Below are 19,243 nucleotides of genomic sequence, written 5' to 3' on the forward strand. Positions count from 1 at the left end.
AAATCTATAAAACACTATGTTTATAACACATTTATCGAAGAAAATCGGCCCCAAAGTCAAAAATTATCATGGGTAAGAAAAAAATTATTTCATTTAAAAATTAATATCTGAGCAATTAAAAGAGAAATAAACATTTTTTAAATTTAGGTACAAAGAATAGCATTTCTTCTAAAAATCAAGACATTAATGAAGTTTTTATCATAAGTATTATGGGATTTATAAATATTAACATGAGTAAAGGCATACCAAAGTAAGCGTTTTCTTAAATCATCGCTAAAGAGTAGGTGTTGCCGTTGTTTTCTAATATTTTTATGTTGAAGTTACCACCCCCAAATGTAAATTTTTTTTTTTCAAACCTGCCTGGTTTGATCGCCCAACATTAGCCCAGAATAGCCAAAGTTTTGTTTCTTTATTCCACTTTTTCGAAGAGATGCAATAAAAATGTTTTTTTTTTTCATATCAGAAACCGGAAAAGTTGTGATTTTTTGAAAAAATCTCAGGATAGCCCATTTTTTGTTTTCGCTTCCAACTCTTAGTTTAAAAATTATAGAAGCATTATTTTTTATTCACATCACAAAAAAGTATGTATACGCCACAGTGACCTTTTTGAATTTATAATTTAGAAAAAGTAAATCTACTGGTATGGGCATTGCGCCTCAAATGTTAATAATTTGAATTAGAATTCTTACTTAATTGAATGTAGTCCATATAACATTCCTGGTAAGAAGCTTAGGTTGATTTTATTTATTTCACCTTAAAAACCACAAAATACAAGTCAAATACCTACCTATATTTTCAAGTGTAAAAATCATTGATTTTTTTGGTTTGCCATATGAGCAACTTGCACCTAGAAATGCTACATGCTTAGTATAATCTATCCAAATTTTTTTCAAAATTATCAAAAAATATAAAATAGTGTGTGAGGTGAGGTGATTTCTTTTACAGTATTTTTTAGTATTTTCAACTAACCATGGTAATTCCAACAAATTACATCACTTGTGTTGTATTGCAAGACTGACAATGGTATTGAAAAAATTCTAAAAAATTTCAAAACCAAGCTATTAATGGTTTCCTAAAACTAAAACATGAGGTAGACCTTTGACAAAGTAGTGATTATAGGTAGGAGAATTTTTTTTTGACAATTTGAAAAACGTCATTCGAAAGATAATAAAAAAATAGTTAGGGGTTTGATACGGATTTTTTTTCAAGTCTCTGCGTTTCGAAATATGAATTTTTGAAAAACACCTATTTATTTTGGGGTATTTTTGGGTGAGTTTTAATTTTTTTAAATTTTTTGTAGAATTCAAAAAATCTCAAGCTTATAGAACATGTAGTCTATGACTGTGCGCATACATGTGCAAAAAATTGGTATTTCAAAATGGTTTTTGATCGAATAACGGGAAAAACGAGTTTTTTTGTCCCAAGTTTTTTGACCTTTTTTAACCGTTTTTTTTTATTTTTATCTTTTTTTCTTCAACAGATAAATAAATGAAATTTATATTGTAGATAGATAACACGGTGTTACAAAAATGAGGTTTTAAAATATACGCGGGCAGAGACCTATCAGGTTTTGTAGAGCTAGTCGCACTGAATATGAAACGGTATTTGAAAATCCCCTAACACCCCCAAAATCTGGAGTTACGGGCAAAAAACGGTTTTTTGGACCTTCACCCATTGAAAAAATTCTAGCTTCGACAATTTTTTACCAATTTTTGATTTTTTTACAGTTTCTGATAGAAGATAAATAAACCTTTTTAACAATGTATAAAACATGTAACTCGGTTAAACCACTTAGAATTTATAAGATGTCAAAGTTCAAAAATTCAATTTTTTTTGTCATTTGCCCAACTTCGGCATCAATTTAAAGTATATGTTTTCAAAACAACATGCTATTTAAAAAATATATTCTAAAACTATATCTATTTCCCAATTGATCGAGGTATTTTTTATGAAAATCACTTCAAAATTGGCTTAGAAAAAAAAAAATTTCGATTTCAACCCAGATACAGAAATTCGAACTTTTAGGTATAGAACAAAAATGTTGTTTCGGCCCGTAGTAGGATAAGTTGGGCGCCAGGATTTGATGAAGGGTTTTTGTAGAGGAGCTCATTACAAACATTTTTTTCTTTGGGAGGGGGGTCTATCTCCCCCCGTTTAGGTGGGAGGGGCATTTTTCTAAAAAAAAATTATCAAAATAAAAAAAATTATTAAAAAACAACGGCAACACTTACAGTAATAAATGATACCATTTCCAAAAGGCAAAATTGTGCATTTGATTCTAATTTTTAAATCAATATAATATTACGAATAGTTTTTGAAATAATCGATTTCAAAGTTGAAAATAGGGGAAAAAAAATTTTTTAAAATTCATTTTATAGGTACTATTTTTGTCCAGACTGTGAATTTTAGTAAAAAAAATTTCTCCCACAGAAAACTACCTCAATTGATTCCTTATCGAACCGTGAAAACTATATGTTTCTATGTCTTCTAGTTTTTGGAAAAATTGAAAAATTATTTTATCAGATTTTTCTTTTTTCAAAATATTTTTTGTTTTTATTTGTTTTTATTTTTCAATTTTCTCAAAAACTAGAAGACATAGAAACATATAGTTTTCACTGTTCGATAAGGAATTAATTGAGGCAGTTTTCTGTCTAAGTAATTTATTTACTAAAATTCACAGTCTGGACAAAAATAGTATAAAATGAGTTTTAAAAAAATTGTTTCCCCTATTTTTAACTTTGAAATCGATTATTTCAAAAACTATTCGTAATATTATATTGATTTAAAAATTAAAATCAAATGCACAATTTTGCGTTTTGGAAATGGTATCATTTATTACTGTAAGTGTTGCCGTTGTTTTTTAATAATTTTTTTTTATTTTGATTATTTTTTTTAGAAAAATGCCCCTCCCACCTAAACGGGGGGAGATAGACCCCCCCACCAAAGAAAAAAATGTTTGTATTGAGCTCTTCTACAAAAACCCTTCATCAAATCCTGGCGCCCAACTTATCCTACTACGTGCCGAAACAACATTTTTGTTCTATATCTAAAAGTTCGAATTTCTGTATCTGGGTTGAAATCGAAAATTTTTTTTTTCTAAGCCAATTTTGAAGTGATTTTCATAAAAAATACCTCGATCAATTGGGAAATAGATATAGTTTTAGAATATATTTTTTAAATAGCATGTTGTTTTGAAAACATATACTTTAAATTGATGCCGAAGTTGGGCAAATGACAAAAAAAATTGAATTTTTGAACTTTGACATCTTATAAATTCTAAGTGGTTTAACCGAGTTACATGTTTTATACATTGTTAAAAAGGTATATTTATCTTCTATCAGAAACTGTAAAAAAATCAAAAATGGGTAAAAAATTGTAGAAGCTAGAATTTTTTCAATGGGTGAAGGTCCAAAAAACCGTTTTTTGCCCGTAACTCCAGATTTTGGGGGTGTTAGGGGATTTTCCAATACCGTTTCGTATTCAGTGCGACTAGCTCTACAAAACCTGATAGGTCTCCGCCCGCGTATATTTTGAGTGTTACACCGTGTAATAGACAGGACTATATCTGTGCAAAATTTCAATCAATTTTGTAGTCACAATTTTGAGATAACGGTAAAATATTATTATTCAACAGGTTCTATCTTTTGAACTAAAGCAAATACAAATTTGATTTATTGATACTTTATTGAGCATTCTGATGACGTTACCTTTCATTTGATATATCACACATAACTGTACATTCACTACAAGCTACACAATGTTAAATTAAAAAACTTGCGAAATACCTGGTTGGCTTTAAAAAATTCTAACTTTTTTTCTAGGCATCGCAGAAATAAGATTGAAACGTCATATGAAAGGTAAAATTATACATGATATAAAATTTTTTATAGGTTGTCTAAAAAAAGTTGATTCAATAGCGTGAGAACATAAAATTATATGTTTTTTTTTGCTTTTTTCTATGAAAATTGATCGAGTTTAAAAAATTCTAACTCTTTTTTAGATGCCTAATAGACATGATCGATATACAGGGTGTCCCACAGACACCGCTCCAAATGAAAACCATAGATTCCTGAGGTCATTTTAAGTCAAAAAACTGAAGAGGTAATTTTCTCGTTTTCGTCCCGTTTTCGAGTTACCACGGTTTTTATGATTTTTGCTCTCTTGTCCTTTAACTGGCCTTATCTTTGCCAAACTACGTTTGATTTGAAAGATTTTTTTACAACCAATCAAGAATTTATTACAGTTTAAGTTTGTCTCAAAACTTTTTTTCTGCGGACAACCGTTTCTCCACAATTTTGCTTCAAACGCAATTTTCTTCGTTTTTTAAGTTGTTTTTTATACTTTCATATCATTTAAGTCAAAAAAAACACGTTAATGAGTATTAATTTGTTGTGCTTTTTATGCTTTTTATGAATAGTCATAAGCAAGTTCCTGGAATGGGTTTTGGAAAAAAAATTAATTCACATTTATTATTTAAAATTAACAATATATATAGGTTGTAGGTAGGTCTCATTTTTATCGGTGCTGTGTCTTTTAAGTCATTCTTGAACTCCTCTTTGTCAAAACTCTCTCTGTCTTCATTGAAATCTATAATTATCTTAACTCATCAAGCTTTTAAGGTGTTGTATTTAGTTTATAAACAAAAATATAAAAAAAAAAATTATATTAAACTGGGATCCAATTGTAGTTCCGGTAAAACCATCCATTAAAAGCTGAAATGGAGTAAAATATAAAGTCATTAACATTCTGCGTCACATAATACCTCAATAGCATGTATTTCTCCCGTTTCATAAAATTAACTATTTTTTTTCCGTTCTCTGCTAAGTCTACAAATGAATACGCACAATATTGACACAGCAATAAGAAGTTGATAATTACTCATATCCTTAGTTCTGGTTAATATTTATATTACCTTTTAACAACCCTTTTACAACCTATTAGTGCCAGTTTTCTACGTCTAGTTCTATCGTTAACATGGTTCTTCCATTATTTCTCTAGACAGATGGTCTATTATAGCTTAATCCTTTGAGGCCTATAAAATGACACAGTATATCAAGAAGGGTAACGTCAACAACCGCAGACAATAAAGTTATGTTGTCTAGAATAGTTATAATTCTGTGTCTTTGTGGATTTCCACCTACTTCAACTTACAAAATTGAACTTGATTTTTGGCAGAGTCATAAAGAGCTATCCGATATGGCTCGTTTTATCTCTAGCACCCATTTTCAATCAAGATCCAGTTCTATAACCATTTCAGCAGACGTTAACACTATTGAAGCTTGATATATGTTCAATGACTTTGCAGATCAATTGTTGAAGAGTATTGAACTTGTCAAGGTTCAACTTGACACCTTTGGCCATAACAATTCCAAGCTTTGGGATTATTACAATATAATTTATGTGGATTCAGCAAGTTCATTCAGGTAAAATAAGGACATATTGTCTCAAGGTTTTTGAAGAATTCTGTTCTTTTTAATTCTAGAAGAATTAACCCTGGTGTAAAAACCAAACATCAAGACTTCAGTGAGTTCTACTTGGTAGTTTATCAGCCTTTAACATTTGACAATCTATCACAAGACCTCGAGGGTATATTTACTTATTGTTGGAGTTATCACATAGTTAATGTCAGCATAATGCTGATGGATTCAATGGGAATTCTTCGAATCTTCACTTACTTTCCCTTTAACAAAAAGAAATGTTTCTCAACTTCTATCGTTGAAATAGACGGTCTAACTTTCAAAGAAATCTTCCCATCAAAAAGTCGTAATTTACATCAATGTGAACTTATTGGTGCTATTTGGTGGAATCCGCCTTATGTAAGCTGGAAAAAAGGGTCAACCAATATTGATAGGTTTATTGGTTTGGAAGGTCAAATGCTTATAGAAGTGGCAAGAAATATGAATTTTACTATTAAAGTTGATACTCCGAAAAATGATGAAAGACGTGGATTGATATTTCCAAATGGAACCGTTACAGGAGCTGTAAAAATGGTAAACTTAAATTTTGTCTACCTGTCAAATTTCTCAACTAAGAAGTTTTTTTTAAACAGTTACAGGAAAAACAAGCACATTTCAGTACTGGCTGCTTCAGATACACACTGGATAGGGCAGTTGTGTTGACTGCGTCTTACAGTTTTTATCAAACGGTGCAGGTTTTCTTTGTGAAAACTCATATTGAACCTTGGACATCATTTGAGATTATGCTTTACCCATTTGACATTTACATTTGGTATTTAATGCTGATCATTATTATATCCACGATAATGTTGAGTATTTTCTTGGAAAAATACCAACCCAACATTTTGATGTTTGTCTTTGGCTCTGGAAAATCAGGAAATGTCTTCAATATTTTCACGGTATTGCTGGGTTACCCCATTACTCCGGAACCAAGAAGAAATTTCGCCAGATTCATATTGATTCTTTGGATGTTTTCAGCTTTGGTATTGAGGAATTCCTATCAAGGATTGGTGTATTATCTTTTGAGTTCGAATTTAGCAAAACTTCCACCGGATACATCGAAGGAATTAGCTGAACAAAATTATGTCGCTGTAGTCAGTTCATCGAGCAATGATACTCTATCACAATTGCCAATTATTCGAAATGGTAATTTACGTTTGTTGGTAAAGAAAATCAACGAACAAGATACATATCCGATATTGGAAAATTCCTCAATGAAATTAGCATCTTCGCTGCCAAGAGATTTCGTAAGCTATCATGTTGCAAAAACAAAGAAATATGGAGTATTTCATATTTTAAAAGAATCAGTGTTTACACATCAAATTGTTGTGTATTTTACAAAACATTCATTTCTAACAGCTCGATTTGATGAAGTGTTGAAAAGTTTTCGAAGTTTTGGTTTAATTGAATATTGGGCATCTAAGAATCTTGCCGATGATATGATAGAGAAGAATCCATTTGAACCTAAAGGTGAAGTATCGTTGAAAATGGATCAGTTTGATGGTGTTTTTTGGTTGTTGTCGTCATGTTTAATTGTTTCGGTTTTGATATTTGTTGTGGAACTTATTTCAGTGAAATTTGCATATATCAGAAAATTGTTTGAATAAAATGAATTAAAAAACTATTGATTTTTTTCTGTTTTTTGTTAAGGTGATCAAAAAAGATTTTATGTGAACCGGTAGACGCGTTATGTGGGACCAACAACTTCGCCTCCATAAAGCTTTACGGTAAGTATAGCGTTATACAAGCAAAACTGCTAGTAGAGCGACATTACCGATTTCAATGAAAACTTTTGCATGAAAAGGTTTAAGTAATTTTAATGTTGAAATTAAGAAAACAACATTTTAAAATTTCTTTCAAATTTTTAAAATTAGGTTAGGTATTTTTTGTTTGTAAAATCAATTTTTAGAAAACTGAGGTCAGAATCATTTTAAAGATTGTTTTTGCAACATTTAACCAAATTTACTTCTTTTTATTTTTAAATTTTTCAAAAAATTCTTTTATGATTTTTTAAAAAAAATTATAAATCAAGCAACTTTTAATATAAGTAAGTACGTAAGACCCGATTGTGAATTTCTAAAACGCATACCTCCCATGCAATATTTTCGAGGTATTGCAATTTTTTTTTAAGTGAAAACTTTTTTAGTACCGTAGTGATTTGAAACAAGATGAAACGAAAACGCGACACGAACATTCAACTTGTTATAACTTTTTTGTTTTAATAGATAGATGAATGAAATTTGTTTTGTAGATAGGTAATTAAATAAACTATAAATGTACAAAATTTCAATTAATTTCATATTAAAAAATTATGAGATAACGGTAAAAAGATGATCTTTTTCTACACACGTTACATCTTTTGATCTAGTGCACATACAAATTTGATTTAACTTTAATACGCATGCTGATAGATAACATAACCTTTCATTCGATATATCTTGATATATATTAACTGTACGAGCTCTACAAGTTACACAATCTTAAATTGAAAAACTTGAAAAATACCTCAAACACCTGTGGAGATCTGTTGACGATGACCAGTGTAGGAAGTACCGTAATCTCAGCTTGAAATTTCGACATAGTTGGCTTTAAAAATTTTTTATTTTTTTTCTAGACATGGTAGAAATATGATTCATACGTCATATATAAGGTGAAATAACCTTTCAGATGATATAAAATTTACTATAGATTGTCATTTAAAAAAATATATTTAATGGTGTTAAAAGAGAAAAAAGATTGATTTTTTTTGCTTTTTTTGATGAAAAGTGATTTGGTTTGAAAAAAATAAGCTCTTTTTGTAAATGTTGTAGAGACATGGTAGTACAGGAAAGCTAGTAAAAAACAGGCATATTGTGGAACGAAATATAGGACGGCTGAATTTTTCGGAACGCCACCCCCCTGGTGAAATCCGCCATTTTGGAAATCGCGAATCAGTCTATATCTCCAAAACTATTTGTCCTAGAGAAATGTTTATTGGACCAAAGTTTTTGGAAATATAATTATCTTTTTCTTTGTGATACATTATTTTTCTGAGCGGCCAATAGTTTTGAGGTTATCTTGTTTTTTAATTTTTTTTTTCGGTTTTTTTTTAGTTTTTATCATTCCCGGCAGTAGTAACATAATTTTTTAAACATTACAAGTTATACACCATCAAATTTCCAATAATTCTGTATATTTTTGAAAGTCTTGCGATGTATGAGTCGAAAGTTATTGATCTGAAAACTATAGTCTAAGGACAGGAAAATTAGTAAATAAAGGCATTTTGTGAAACGAAATATAGGGAGGCTGATTTGTTCAAATCTGAAATAAGGTTATTAGAAAAGCTTAAGTCCTGGTTCTCAAGACGCCAACCCCATGGCGAAATCCGCCATTTTGAAAAACGCAAATTAGTCTATATCTACTAAACTATTGACTTGACCGAATAAGTTGCTTTACCAAAGTTGTAGGTAATATAAATATCTTTTCTTGTGCATTAACTGTTTTTTTTTTTTTGCGAGAACAACACTTTTAAGGTTATGTTGTTTTATTTTTTATTTTTCGGTTTTTTTAAATTTTTCTCAGTCTCTGTGATAGAAACATAATTTTTTAGCATGAATAATGTTGTAGAACATCAAATTTCTATTAATTTGGTGTACTTTTGAAGTTTATATGACTTTTCAAAACAAAGATACATAATTTTAAGAGAAATCCTTTTCAATATTTTCAAAAAATATACTAATATATTTTTGGATAAGGTATGAAAAAAGGCTAAATCGTGTAGGTAATGTAACAACAAGAAACATATGGTATGAGAGGGAGTTATTAAGGTGGGTAATGGTAAAACTTAGAATATTGTGGTACACACATTTTGTGTTAAGTCAAACATCCAACTTTTATGATGCTAAAAAATTATGTTTCTATCATAGAGTCTGAGAAAAATTAAAAAACCGAAAAAATAAAAATTAAAACAACATAACCTCAAAAGTGTTGTTTTCGCTGAAAAACAGTGCATGTACAAGATAAGATATTTTTATTACCTACAACTTGGTTGGGTAACTTATACGGTGAAGTCAATAGTGTAGCAGATATAGACCAATTCACGTTTTTCAAAATGGCGGATTTCACCAGATGGTTGGCGTCCCGAGAATCAGGACTTAAGCTTTTCTAATACCCTTCTTTCAGATTTGAAAAAATCAGCCTCCCTATATTTCGTTTCATCAAATTACTGTTTTTTTACTAACTTTCCTGTACTTAGACTATAGTTTTCAGATTAATAACTTTCGACTCATACATCGCATGACTTTCAAAAATATACTTATTGGAAATTTGATGGTCTATATCTTGTACTGCTTAAAAAAATATGTAACTAATACCGGGAATGATAAAATCTTTAAAAAAACGAAAAAAAATAAATCAAAACAAGATAACCTCAAAACTATTGGCCGCTCAGAAAAATAATGTATCACAAAGAAAAAGATAATTAAATTTCCAAGAACTTTGATCTGATAAACTTTTCTTTGGGACAAATAGTTTTGGAGAAATAGACTGATTCGCGTTTTCCAAAATGGCGGATTTCGCCAGGGGGTTGGCGTCCCGAAAACCAGGACTTAAGCTTTTCTAATACCCCTCTTTCAGATTTGAAAAATTCAGCCGTCCTATATTTCGTTCCACGAAAAAGTCTATCTTTCCTGTACTATGGACGATATAAATATTTTGAGCTGAAACAATAAGCTTTCAGATAATATAAAATTAATATAGGTTGTCAAATAAAAAACATGTATTAAAAGGAGATAGAATAAAAAATAGGTAGATTTTTTCTTTTTTTTTTCAAGAAAAATTTTTTTTAAGGTTTCACTTCTTCCACGTGTGAATTGCACTCATGACTTTTTTTTTAAACCGCCCTATCTGATCCCGATAAAACTGCGTTTTTGTTTTTTTCTCAAAAAATAGAATGATGAAAGTTTAAAAAAAAAAAAAATGTTATACATTTCGGCTCTTACCGTTTAAAATTTCGAATTGTTGAAATTTAATATTTTGAATAATTAACTAATATAACTTTGAACTACAAGACCAACTTCATGCGACCCAGTTGTGCATATAATTTATTTTTAAAATACGTTAATATAATAATAGTTATCCAAATCCAAACGTAAAGTGTTATCGTTTTGCTCATGCCATTCCACATACACAACATAAAAATCTATTTTTAAACATTATTCAATTTTTCAAGCAAAACAAAAAAAAAAAAACAATTTCATATTTCCATTTGAGACAGCATAATTGAGTCAAATTGAAATGTTATTGTTGTTGTGACATTCATTTCACTTCAGTCACTTCCGGATCGGAGTCTGAAAAGACAAATAACAATGAAGCAGTATTTTTCGATATTGTTTCTTTTGTATGGTTTGGTTATGGTTAGGGTGTTTAACTGGCACACTTGAAAATTTTGTCGTACACTTGTTGGGTTTGTAACTTAATCTTTTGTAATAATTTATTACAGGATCACAAATATTTGTTTAATTTTCTATTTTATTTATCATTTTTCTTTGCGATATAATTTCTTTTAAAATTTTAGTTAAAATTCAGTGGAAAGTACCTAGTCGAATAAGTTAAAGTTTTTTCCTGTAGACAACTTTAAGCAAAAGCTTAGTTTTATTTGTTTAGATCGGATTGACATAATTTCCAAAATCGAAAACAGTTTGAAAACATATTGAACAAGCACCTTAAAGCGACAGAGTTGTGCATATAATTTATTTTAAAAATACTTTAAATAGTTATCCAAAAATAAACGTAACGTGTTATCGTTTTGCTCATGCCATTCCATAAAAATCTATTTTTAAACATTGCTCAATTTTCAAGCAAAACAAAAAAACAATTTCATATTTCCATTTGAGACAGCATAATTGAGTCAAATTGAAATGTTATTGTTGTTGTGAGTGTTGTGACATTCATTTCACTTCAGTCACTTCCGGATCGGAGTCTAAAAGAAAAATAACAATGAAACAGTATTTTTCGATATTGTTTGTTTTGTGTGGTTATGGTTAGGGTGTTTAACTGGCACACTTGAAAATTTTGTCGTACACTTGTTGGGTTTGTAACTTAATCTTTTGTAATAATTTATTACAGGATCACAAATATTTGTTTAATTTTCTATTTTATTTATCATTTTTCTTTGCGATATAATTTCTTTTAAAATTTTAGTTAAAATTCAGTGAAAAGTACCTAGTCGAATAAGTTAAAGTTTTTTCCTGTAGACAACTTCAAGCAAAATCTTACTTTTATTTATTTAGATCTTAGTCACATAATTTCCAAAATCGAAAACAGTTTGAAAACATATTGAACAAGCACCTTAAAGCTCAAAGTTTAATAATTTCATCAAAATCAGGCATTGATTTTTTTCATATAATGTCTTGACCTTCTTGTGGCTACATTTCATCATATTAAAAATCCTTTCAGTACCTTGATATCTACATATATAAATTTAATCCTGTAGAAAAAGTAAATAGAGAAAATAATAAACATTTTCAGACTGATTCATAACCTAAGGATATGTTATTTTTCTTCAAACAAAAATATTACAACATTATTTCAAAAATAAGAGTTTTCCCTATATTATGTTTATTTTGAAATACGATATTATGTACGTTTATGTGTATGTGTGTAAGTTCTAGGGACTTATATTAAGGACACTTCAGTTTTAATTACGACAAAATACATCAACAACACGTACATCTGTCAAAAGTTCATTACGAATGAACGATTTTTGTCCGAAGCCGTTGGCACAAGTTCCATACGAGTACGAGTACCTACTTGTTATACATATAGAAGTTGTAATTCCATCGGTTTCAGTGTCCACACTATACCTCGCACACCACCCCATTGGTCTACCCCAAATTAGTAGTAATAATTAAATACACAATATGATAGTGACTTGTGACATATAGCATATGACAGGGATGTATCTAAGAGTGATGCCAACAATGACTTGTAACAAGGCCAAGGAGAAATAAGTTTTGAAAAATTGTGCGCCATTAATGTGACAAATAATGGAAAAAAAATCAATTGATTCTTCCATTAATGTATTACCAACTCGCTGAAAAATAAAAATCACAACCTGTGATTTTTAACCTGGTGAATAACAAATCACAATAACTACTTGTGAACAGTTCATAGATAACCTGTGATTATCTTAAAAGTGATTTGAGTATTCACTTTTTACTTCACAGTTCGCACAAATAAAGCATTTACACTAAATGTCATTTGGACAAGTTCGTTCTAGGATATGATTTGGTTTTTTTCAATCATAATTGGGAAAAATCACAGATTAAAAATAATTTCCAATGCATTTTCGCGTGAATTCCGGTCAAAACAATTTACGTTTTGACCTGAATCACACTTTAAAATCACCGTGAATTAAAAATCACAGTCACAAATATACCTATGATTTACAAAATCACGACTTAGCTCATCTTTAAATTATTGTAGTTTCTCATTTTGACAGAATGAGCTGTTGGACTCAAAGAAGAAGATGGTGCATCACGCATACCATGATGCTAAGAAATTGTGAAAGAATGAAAAAAAGTATGACAATGAATTAAACAAAAATATAAAGCAAAAGAAAGAAAATAGCAACTTGTCAGTAATTTTGTCAGCAATTATAGCCCATTATTTCTCATTAAACACAATTATGACAGTAAATGGGTAAGCTCTGACAAAATTACTCACATAAGCTGTCACTAGTGTGAATGAGACTTTATTAAATTGACATTTTTGTTAAAACAGGGTTCCCACTTTATTGAAATCGGTCCTGTTATTGAACAAATAGAGATAGAGGCTAGTATTGAATTGCATTTCATGTGAAAGTTTAATGCTATCTTTAGTGAGAATGGAACTTTTAAAAAATATCAATTTTTTAAAAACAGGGTTCCCACTTTATTGAAATCGGTCCTTTTGGTGACGAAGTAGAGACAGAGCCTGAATGTTAAAGAGCATTTCATGTGAAAGTTTAATGCTGTCTTTAGTGTGTAGGTATACTACTTTACTAAATTGTCAATTTTGTAAAAACAGGGCTCCCACTTTATTGAAATCGCTCCTGTTGTGTGACAAAATAGAGACAGAGGCTAAATGTTGAAGGACTCATGTGAAAGTTTAATGTGTTACGAGAGTTTCTACATCGTATGCGCTAGCATACAAGGAACTTTATAGTTGTATTGTGTCTAGATAGGTATGTCACGTTCATAATATACATATATAGGAATTTCACTTGAGAGCCAATTAATAGCTTTAAGCAAATACCATACATGAGGACCAAACGGGTAAAAGACGAGGGAATTTCATTTAAACGTTTAACTTTCAAAGTCCGAACTCTCTCGTCCTAAAATCATCATCACTGGTTGCTCATGAGGACGATACACAAATTCAGTTTTTCTTTTTTCTTTAAGAAAATAAAGATGAAGGAATTCCGAGGCGCTTACGAAATTTGCATGTCTAGTTGAGTTGAGGCTCGGACTTCGGACACACACAAACGATGTTTACTTCAATAATGAAGAAACCTATACACCAACCTAGCTAGAAGCAAACTCTATGAGAACTGAGAACTATAATTATGATTAATGCAAGGACATCAAGTTGTTGGCTTGGTATATGGGAATGTGGTCAAATTGTGTATATGGATGTATGCTGAGAGTGTGTGCTAATGTAAGGGTTATCATACGAGCACTAAATGTTGGTTTTGATGTTCAACATTTAGACTCTAGGAGGTGTGACCTAATAGGTTCTTTTATGACATAATTGCTTGACCTAGTGTTGTATGTGTATTTGTGTTGGATCAATTTGTGCGATGAAAGCGAAAGAAATTAACTTTAAAGTTAGAATAACACACTTGGGTGTGTATATGATGGACAATGAACTTTTGGTTTTTTAGGAAGTGTTTAGCAGCTATTACGGTAGAACAGAATTTCAAATAAAATACATAAATTTAAAGCGTTAAGTGCAGAGATTTCAACGTCACACTAAGCAACAGGCCGTACATAGCAATGGGGCGCGTCACTTATTGAAAACTGACGCGCGTCACTTATTGAAAACTGACGCGCGTCACTTTTGAAAACTGACGCGCGTCTTTGGGCCTTGAGTTCATCTTCAAACTCAAAGAGAATAGATATCAAAACTTTATCTGAAATATTATTTTTATGCATTCAATTTTCTCAGTTTTTGAAATGAGTAGAAAAACTGCAGAGTTTCTGTTGGCACTTTTTACACATTAGAAATCTAAGCAAAAAAAATAACTATAAAAATCTGTTTAAAATAAATACCATCTTTTATTATTATAAATTAAAATTAGTTCAAAAACTATCAAGTTTTCTTGATACACTTTATTCTATTCAATATCATTTCAAGTAGAAATACTACAAAAGCTACAAATATTAATACCAAATAAATATCGAACGCTCCTCTGAGTTGTGACAATTTCAATGGTTCCTTCACATAACCACCCTTATTCCGTTGATCAAAATAAGACGTATCCCAACTTTGTGATGCCCACAAATCAATCATACCACAACCTCGTAAATTCATCAATATTTTATTAAACCTCTCAATCAAATAAGAGTGTTTTGAAAAATACATAGTATTATGTTGAGCAGAAACTTTCTCACGAAGAATATGAAAAATATCTCGTCTGGAATTGGCCTGGACATAATATGTTAAAAAATCAATTGGTGATACTCCAGCATATTTTCCAGGAGTACGTTCGATAAATTCATAGATTGCTAAATCCGATGGATTATCTCTAATTAAATATCGAATTTTTTTATTCTCAATTTTTAGCATATTAACAACTGTTTCGAATGTGCCTTGAGTTAAAACAAGTGTATAACCTTGAGTTACTAGTTCTTGTAAAGTTTCCGGTGGTTTTTGATATAATTTTGATTGAAGAAGTTTAAAAAGCAAGCTTTGATAAGCACTTCGTATTACAAATGCAAAAATTGCCCACATTATTAACAAGTATCGTAGGAAATTTCCATGAGGTAAATGTGATATTGAAACTCCAAAAAAACTTTCGACAAGTTGAATTCCTGAGAATTCCAAAAACAATCGTTCCACAATTTTGCAATAAGACATTGCTAAGAGTCCCAAAGACATTAAAACTACAACAAATGTTATCAAACTGAGCCATGTTGATGTGGTGAATGGGAAAATTAGTATTTCTATTGCCGTATATGGTCGAGTGTATTTGAGGACCCCAAAGATTTGCCAGTTTTGATAGTAAGGCAAAGCAGCTGTCATTATATCGGCTCTTTCCATAGTGTATCGGAAACTTCCAAGACTCAAATCTGCTGTTCGATCTTGTAACTGAAACAATGAAAAATAGCTGACTGTTTGTTTTTACTAACCAGAAACACGAAGAAAAAAAACACCTAAAATTAAGCGGATTTCTCAATTTCAATTAAGCGGAAATCCACTTAAATTAAGATGAAAATCTTCTTATTATCATAAAAATAAGAAGATTGTCATCTTAAACTAAGCGGATTTCTGCTTGTTTTTTTTTTCCAAGATTACTGGTGTCTTAAATTAAGCGGAAATCCACTTAAATTAAGATGAAAATCATCTTATTATCATAAAAATAATACGTTTTTTATCTTAAACTGAGCGGATTTCTGGATGTTTTTTTTCAAAGATGACTGCCGTCTTAAATTAAGCGGAAATCCACTTTATTTAAGATGAAAATCATCATTAATTAAGTGGATTTCCGCCTGATTTGAGACGGCAATCATCTTGACAAAAAACGTGCAGAAATCCGCTTAATTTTAGGTGATCTTTTTCTCTGTGAATGTACATTTTTCTTACCATCTTCATAGCTCCATTGGTAGTACCATTTGGAAACCTTTTCCCACGAAATTCATCATTTAGCGGAATGATATAATCCAAAGAAAAATCCATCTTTTCAGCAAAGGTCCTTAAAAGAACACCTTCAAAATCTATAAACTTATCAAGTCCCTCTCGATCGGGAAAGATTCTTAAAAATGGAGGAAGATCCCATAATACAGCTTTCAGCGGACATCCCTGAAGGGTATTTAACTTTGGCGGAAAAATATTATCAGTTCCGTTTGTTGGAATACCGTTTTCAAATTGATTTATTAAAATGGGTTCAGTGTTTCTACATTTGTGTTTGGAGAATGGAAAGTAAGTGTAAAGATGAGTGACTTCTGGTGAATGTTCAACGAGAATGCTAACATTGATGATGTAGTTTTTCCAACAGTAAGTTAAAATTCGAAGGAGATCTTTATAAGTTAAACTTTGGTCGTTAGATTTTTCTTTCAAAAAGATTATATAATATTCATTAAAATCGTAGGTACTAGTCTTCTTGGCTGGATCGATGTTCCTTGATTGAATAGAAATATGAATTTATTACATTTTTTTTTTTTCATTTTTATAAAAAATAGGTATAATCGTTTTATCAGCTTAATCTCACATTAAACAAAAGCTTAATGAGGTTACCCATTACTACACGGAGAAAAAAGACCACCTTAAAAAAAGCGGATTCTACATTAAATTAAGCGAATTTCTACATAGTTTTTTGCCAAGATGAATTCCGTCTTAAATTAAGCGGACAAATCTTCTTTATTTCTTGAATGCAAAAATTTTAAAGAAATCCGCTTAATTTAAACAGAAATTCATCTTATTTTTATGTGGAAACCTTTCAATTAAAAAAAACTGACGATAATTTAAATTTTTTTGTCGCATTTTTAAGATAAAAACTCACATTAAAATGAAATAAAGTTCACCTTAAATTTAATAGAATTTAAACGGATTCCACTTATTTTAAGCGGACGTGAGTCGGTCGGTCGTATTGCTTTAAAGTGCCCTTTTTTCTCCGTGTAGGCTAGACATAGCTAGAAAGAAAAAACCTTCTAAGCAGAGTTATATTTAAGTCGGATCATGGCATTAGTTACTAGTAGCAAATGGGGTTGAAATAATATTTTTAACAAAAAAAAATAGACATCCTTTATTTGACGGAAGCTAAATACTTCTTCTACTCACTTGAATGCATTGAAACTATCCACAAATAAGATGTTACATTCTCTAATTCCAACCATATCATAATTTTTCTGATCAATTTGTATTGCTGCATAATCAATTCTTTTTAAAACTTTATCAACTATTTCACCAAACATTGAGAGCATTTTTTGATTTTCAGCTTGTGTTGAAAAAGTAAAAGTTCTTTTTTGTTCGACCACAAGAGTTCGCGTGATATATTCAATTGTCAAAATGGCATTATTATGATTTTCATGACTTTCGAAATTCGATATAGAAGCAAGAACCATTTCTAAAATAAACACATTTATGAAAAGCAGTAAAAATATTAGCAAAAATAAACTTCTAAGCAGCTGATACCAATGCATTTCTGACAGAATATGAAATAAAAATACTAACTATGTTAGGTAATAACCGAAGAAGGTAGTTGACAATGTAGAAATATTATATGAATTCCGATTATATGTAGCTAATGGGAAAAAGGAAGCACGAAAATGAAAAAAAAAAAAAGAAACCTTTCTACTTTATCTGTTAAATCATTAGGCTATAATGTTCAACAAATCAAATTGCGGTTGTTTTTAAGTCACTTTTTTTAAACAAATGTAATCTAATAAATTATAACAAAGTTGCATCTAAGTTATGGTATGGTGTTGTGGTTTAATTACATCCACTGAGCAAACAGTTGTCCTTAATTTCTGAGTACCTACATGTGATGGGCTAGAAGAACTAATATACTCTGTGCTAGTGCTCTATAAACATGGTAATCGCTTTCAAAGAATGTCGTTAAAAACTACTTCTATGAATTTTTTTTTATATATATTTTATTTCAATACATTTTTTTTTATGATATATTTTTTACGAGTAAATTTAAAAATTGTTGTCCCTGTTTCCGATTAACGTTGTACTGTCTTTCCGTATTTTGAGATGAACGCAATAAAGGGGTGTTTTTCTATAATTTTTGGGGTTGAGAAATCAAGCTGCTATATTAGTTTTTGCGAATTTATGAAATTTTATTTTTCAATAATTAAAAATTTGTAGGTATTGTTGTGTAAAGCATCATTTTATCTACGTATTCTTTTAAACATAACATATCTATTTGGAGATAATGCCCTTTGTTTATAAAATGTCAGGAATGTCCTCCATTTTTGAAAAAGACTTAGGCTCCAAAAGTGGAATCCCAGGTTCTTAAGTAGTCTGCTATCTCGGACCGTAATTTATAGTGATCTTAGACTGTTATTTACAGTGACGTTTGCTATCTCAGATTGTAATTTATAGTGGACACTGCTATCTCAGTCGACCTAAAATTAAGCTTATGAATTTTGAATTATATAAGGAAGGTATAAACCCTATTAAATGAAACGATTGAAGTTGTCTTTGTTCATTTCCTTTTTGACAAGGTGTTTTACAATGGCTTGCAACTCGTTTCATTTAATAGGGTTTATAAAACCCAAGTATAGGCTAATACAACCCAAGTTGAATTGAACCTACTTTTAATCATGAAAAGACTAAAAAATAAAAAATAATATCAAAAAGCGTAGAGCACTTTTTTTGCGTGTATTTTATGTCTTAAGTTTGAACAAAACGCCCAAAGCTTTTTGATCTAGCCATTTCCAATAAAGCAATTAAATTATTCTATAGTTTTTAGTGCATGATAAAAGCGTATTTTTAGTTTTTGTTTTAATTATATACCAAATACAAACTTTAATTTTTCAAAAATAAAGTTGGTATGCCATTTTGAACCAACTATTAATCAACATCTTAAACCAAAATTTTAA

The 19,243-nt window shown here is 30.1% G+C and overlaps 2 protein-coding genes across 2 annotated transcripts; one reads left to right on the top strand and one right to left on the bottom strand.

The window, feature by feature from the left end:
- The first annotated feature begins 5,286 nt into the window (after nucleotides 1-5,286).
- Nucleotides 5,287-7,063, top strand: LOC129909681 (uncharacterized). Its single transcript, XM_055986755.1, has 3 exons — nucleotides 5,287-5,423; nucleotides 5,483-5,990; nucleotides 6,050-7,063. The coding sequence occupies exons 1-3, from the start codon at nucleotides 5,287-5,289 to the stop codon at nucleotides 7,061-7,063; spliced, it is 1,659 nt and encodes a 552-aa protein (XP_055842730.1).
- A 7,723-nt stretch (nucleotides 7,064-14,786) lies between these two features.
- LOC129909682 (glutamate receptor ionotropic, delta-2-like) lies at nucleotides 14,787-17,758 on the bottom strand. Its single transcript, XM_055986756.1, has 3 exons — nucleotides 17,475-17,758; nucleotides 16,281-16,590; nucleotides 14,787-15,785 (listed from the first exon to the last, which is right to left on the bottom strand). The coding sequence occupies exons 1-3, from the start codon at nucleotides 17,756-17,758 to the stop codon at nucleotides 14,787-14,789; spliced, it is 1,593 nt and encodes a 530-aa protein (XP_055842731.1).
- Between the last annotated feature and the right edge of the window lie 1,485 nt (nucleotides 17,759-19,243).

Source organism: Episyrphus balteatus, chromosome 2 (assembly GCF_945859705.1).
Source record: "Episyrphus balteatus chromosome 2, idEpiBalt1.1, whole genome shotgun sequence".
Classification (NCBI taxonomy): Eukaryota; Metazoa; Arthropoda; class Insecta; order Diptera; family Syrphidae; genus Episyrphus; species Episyrphus balteatus.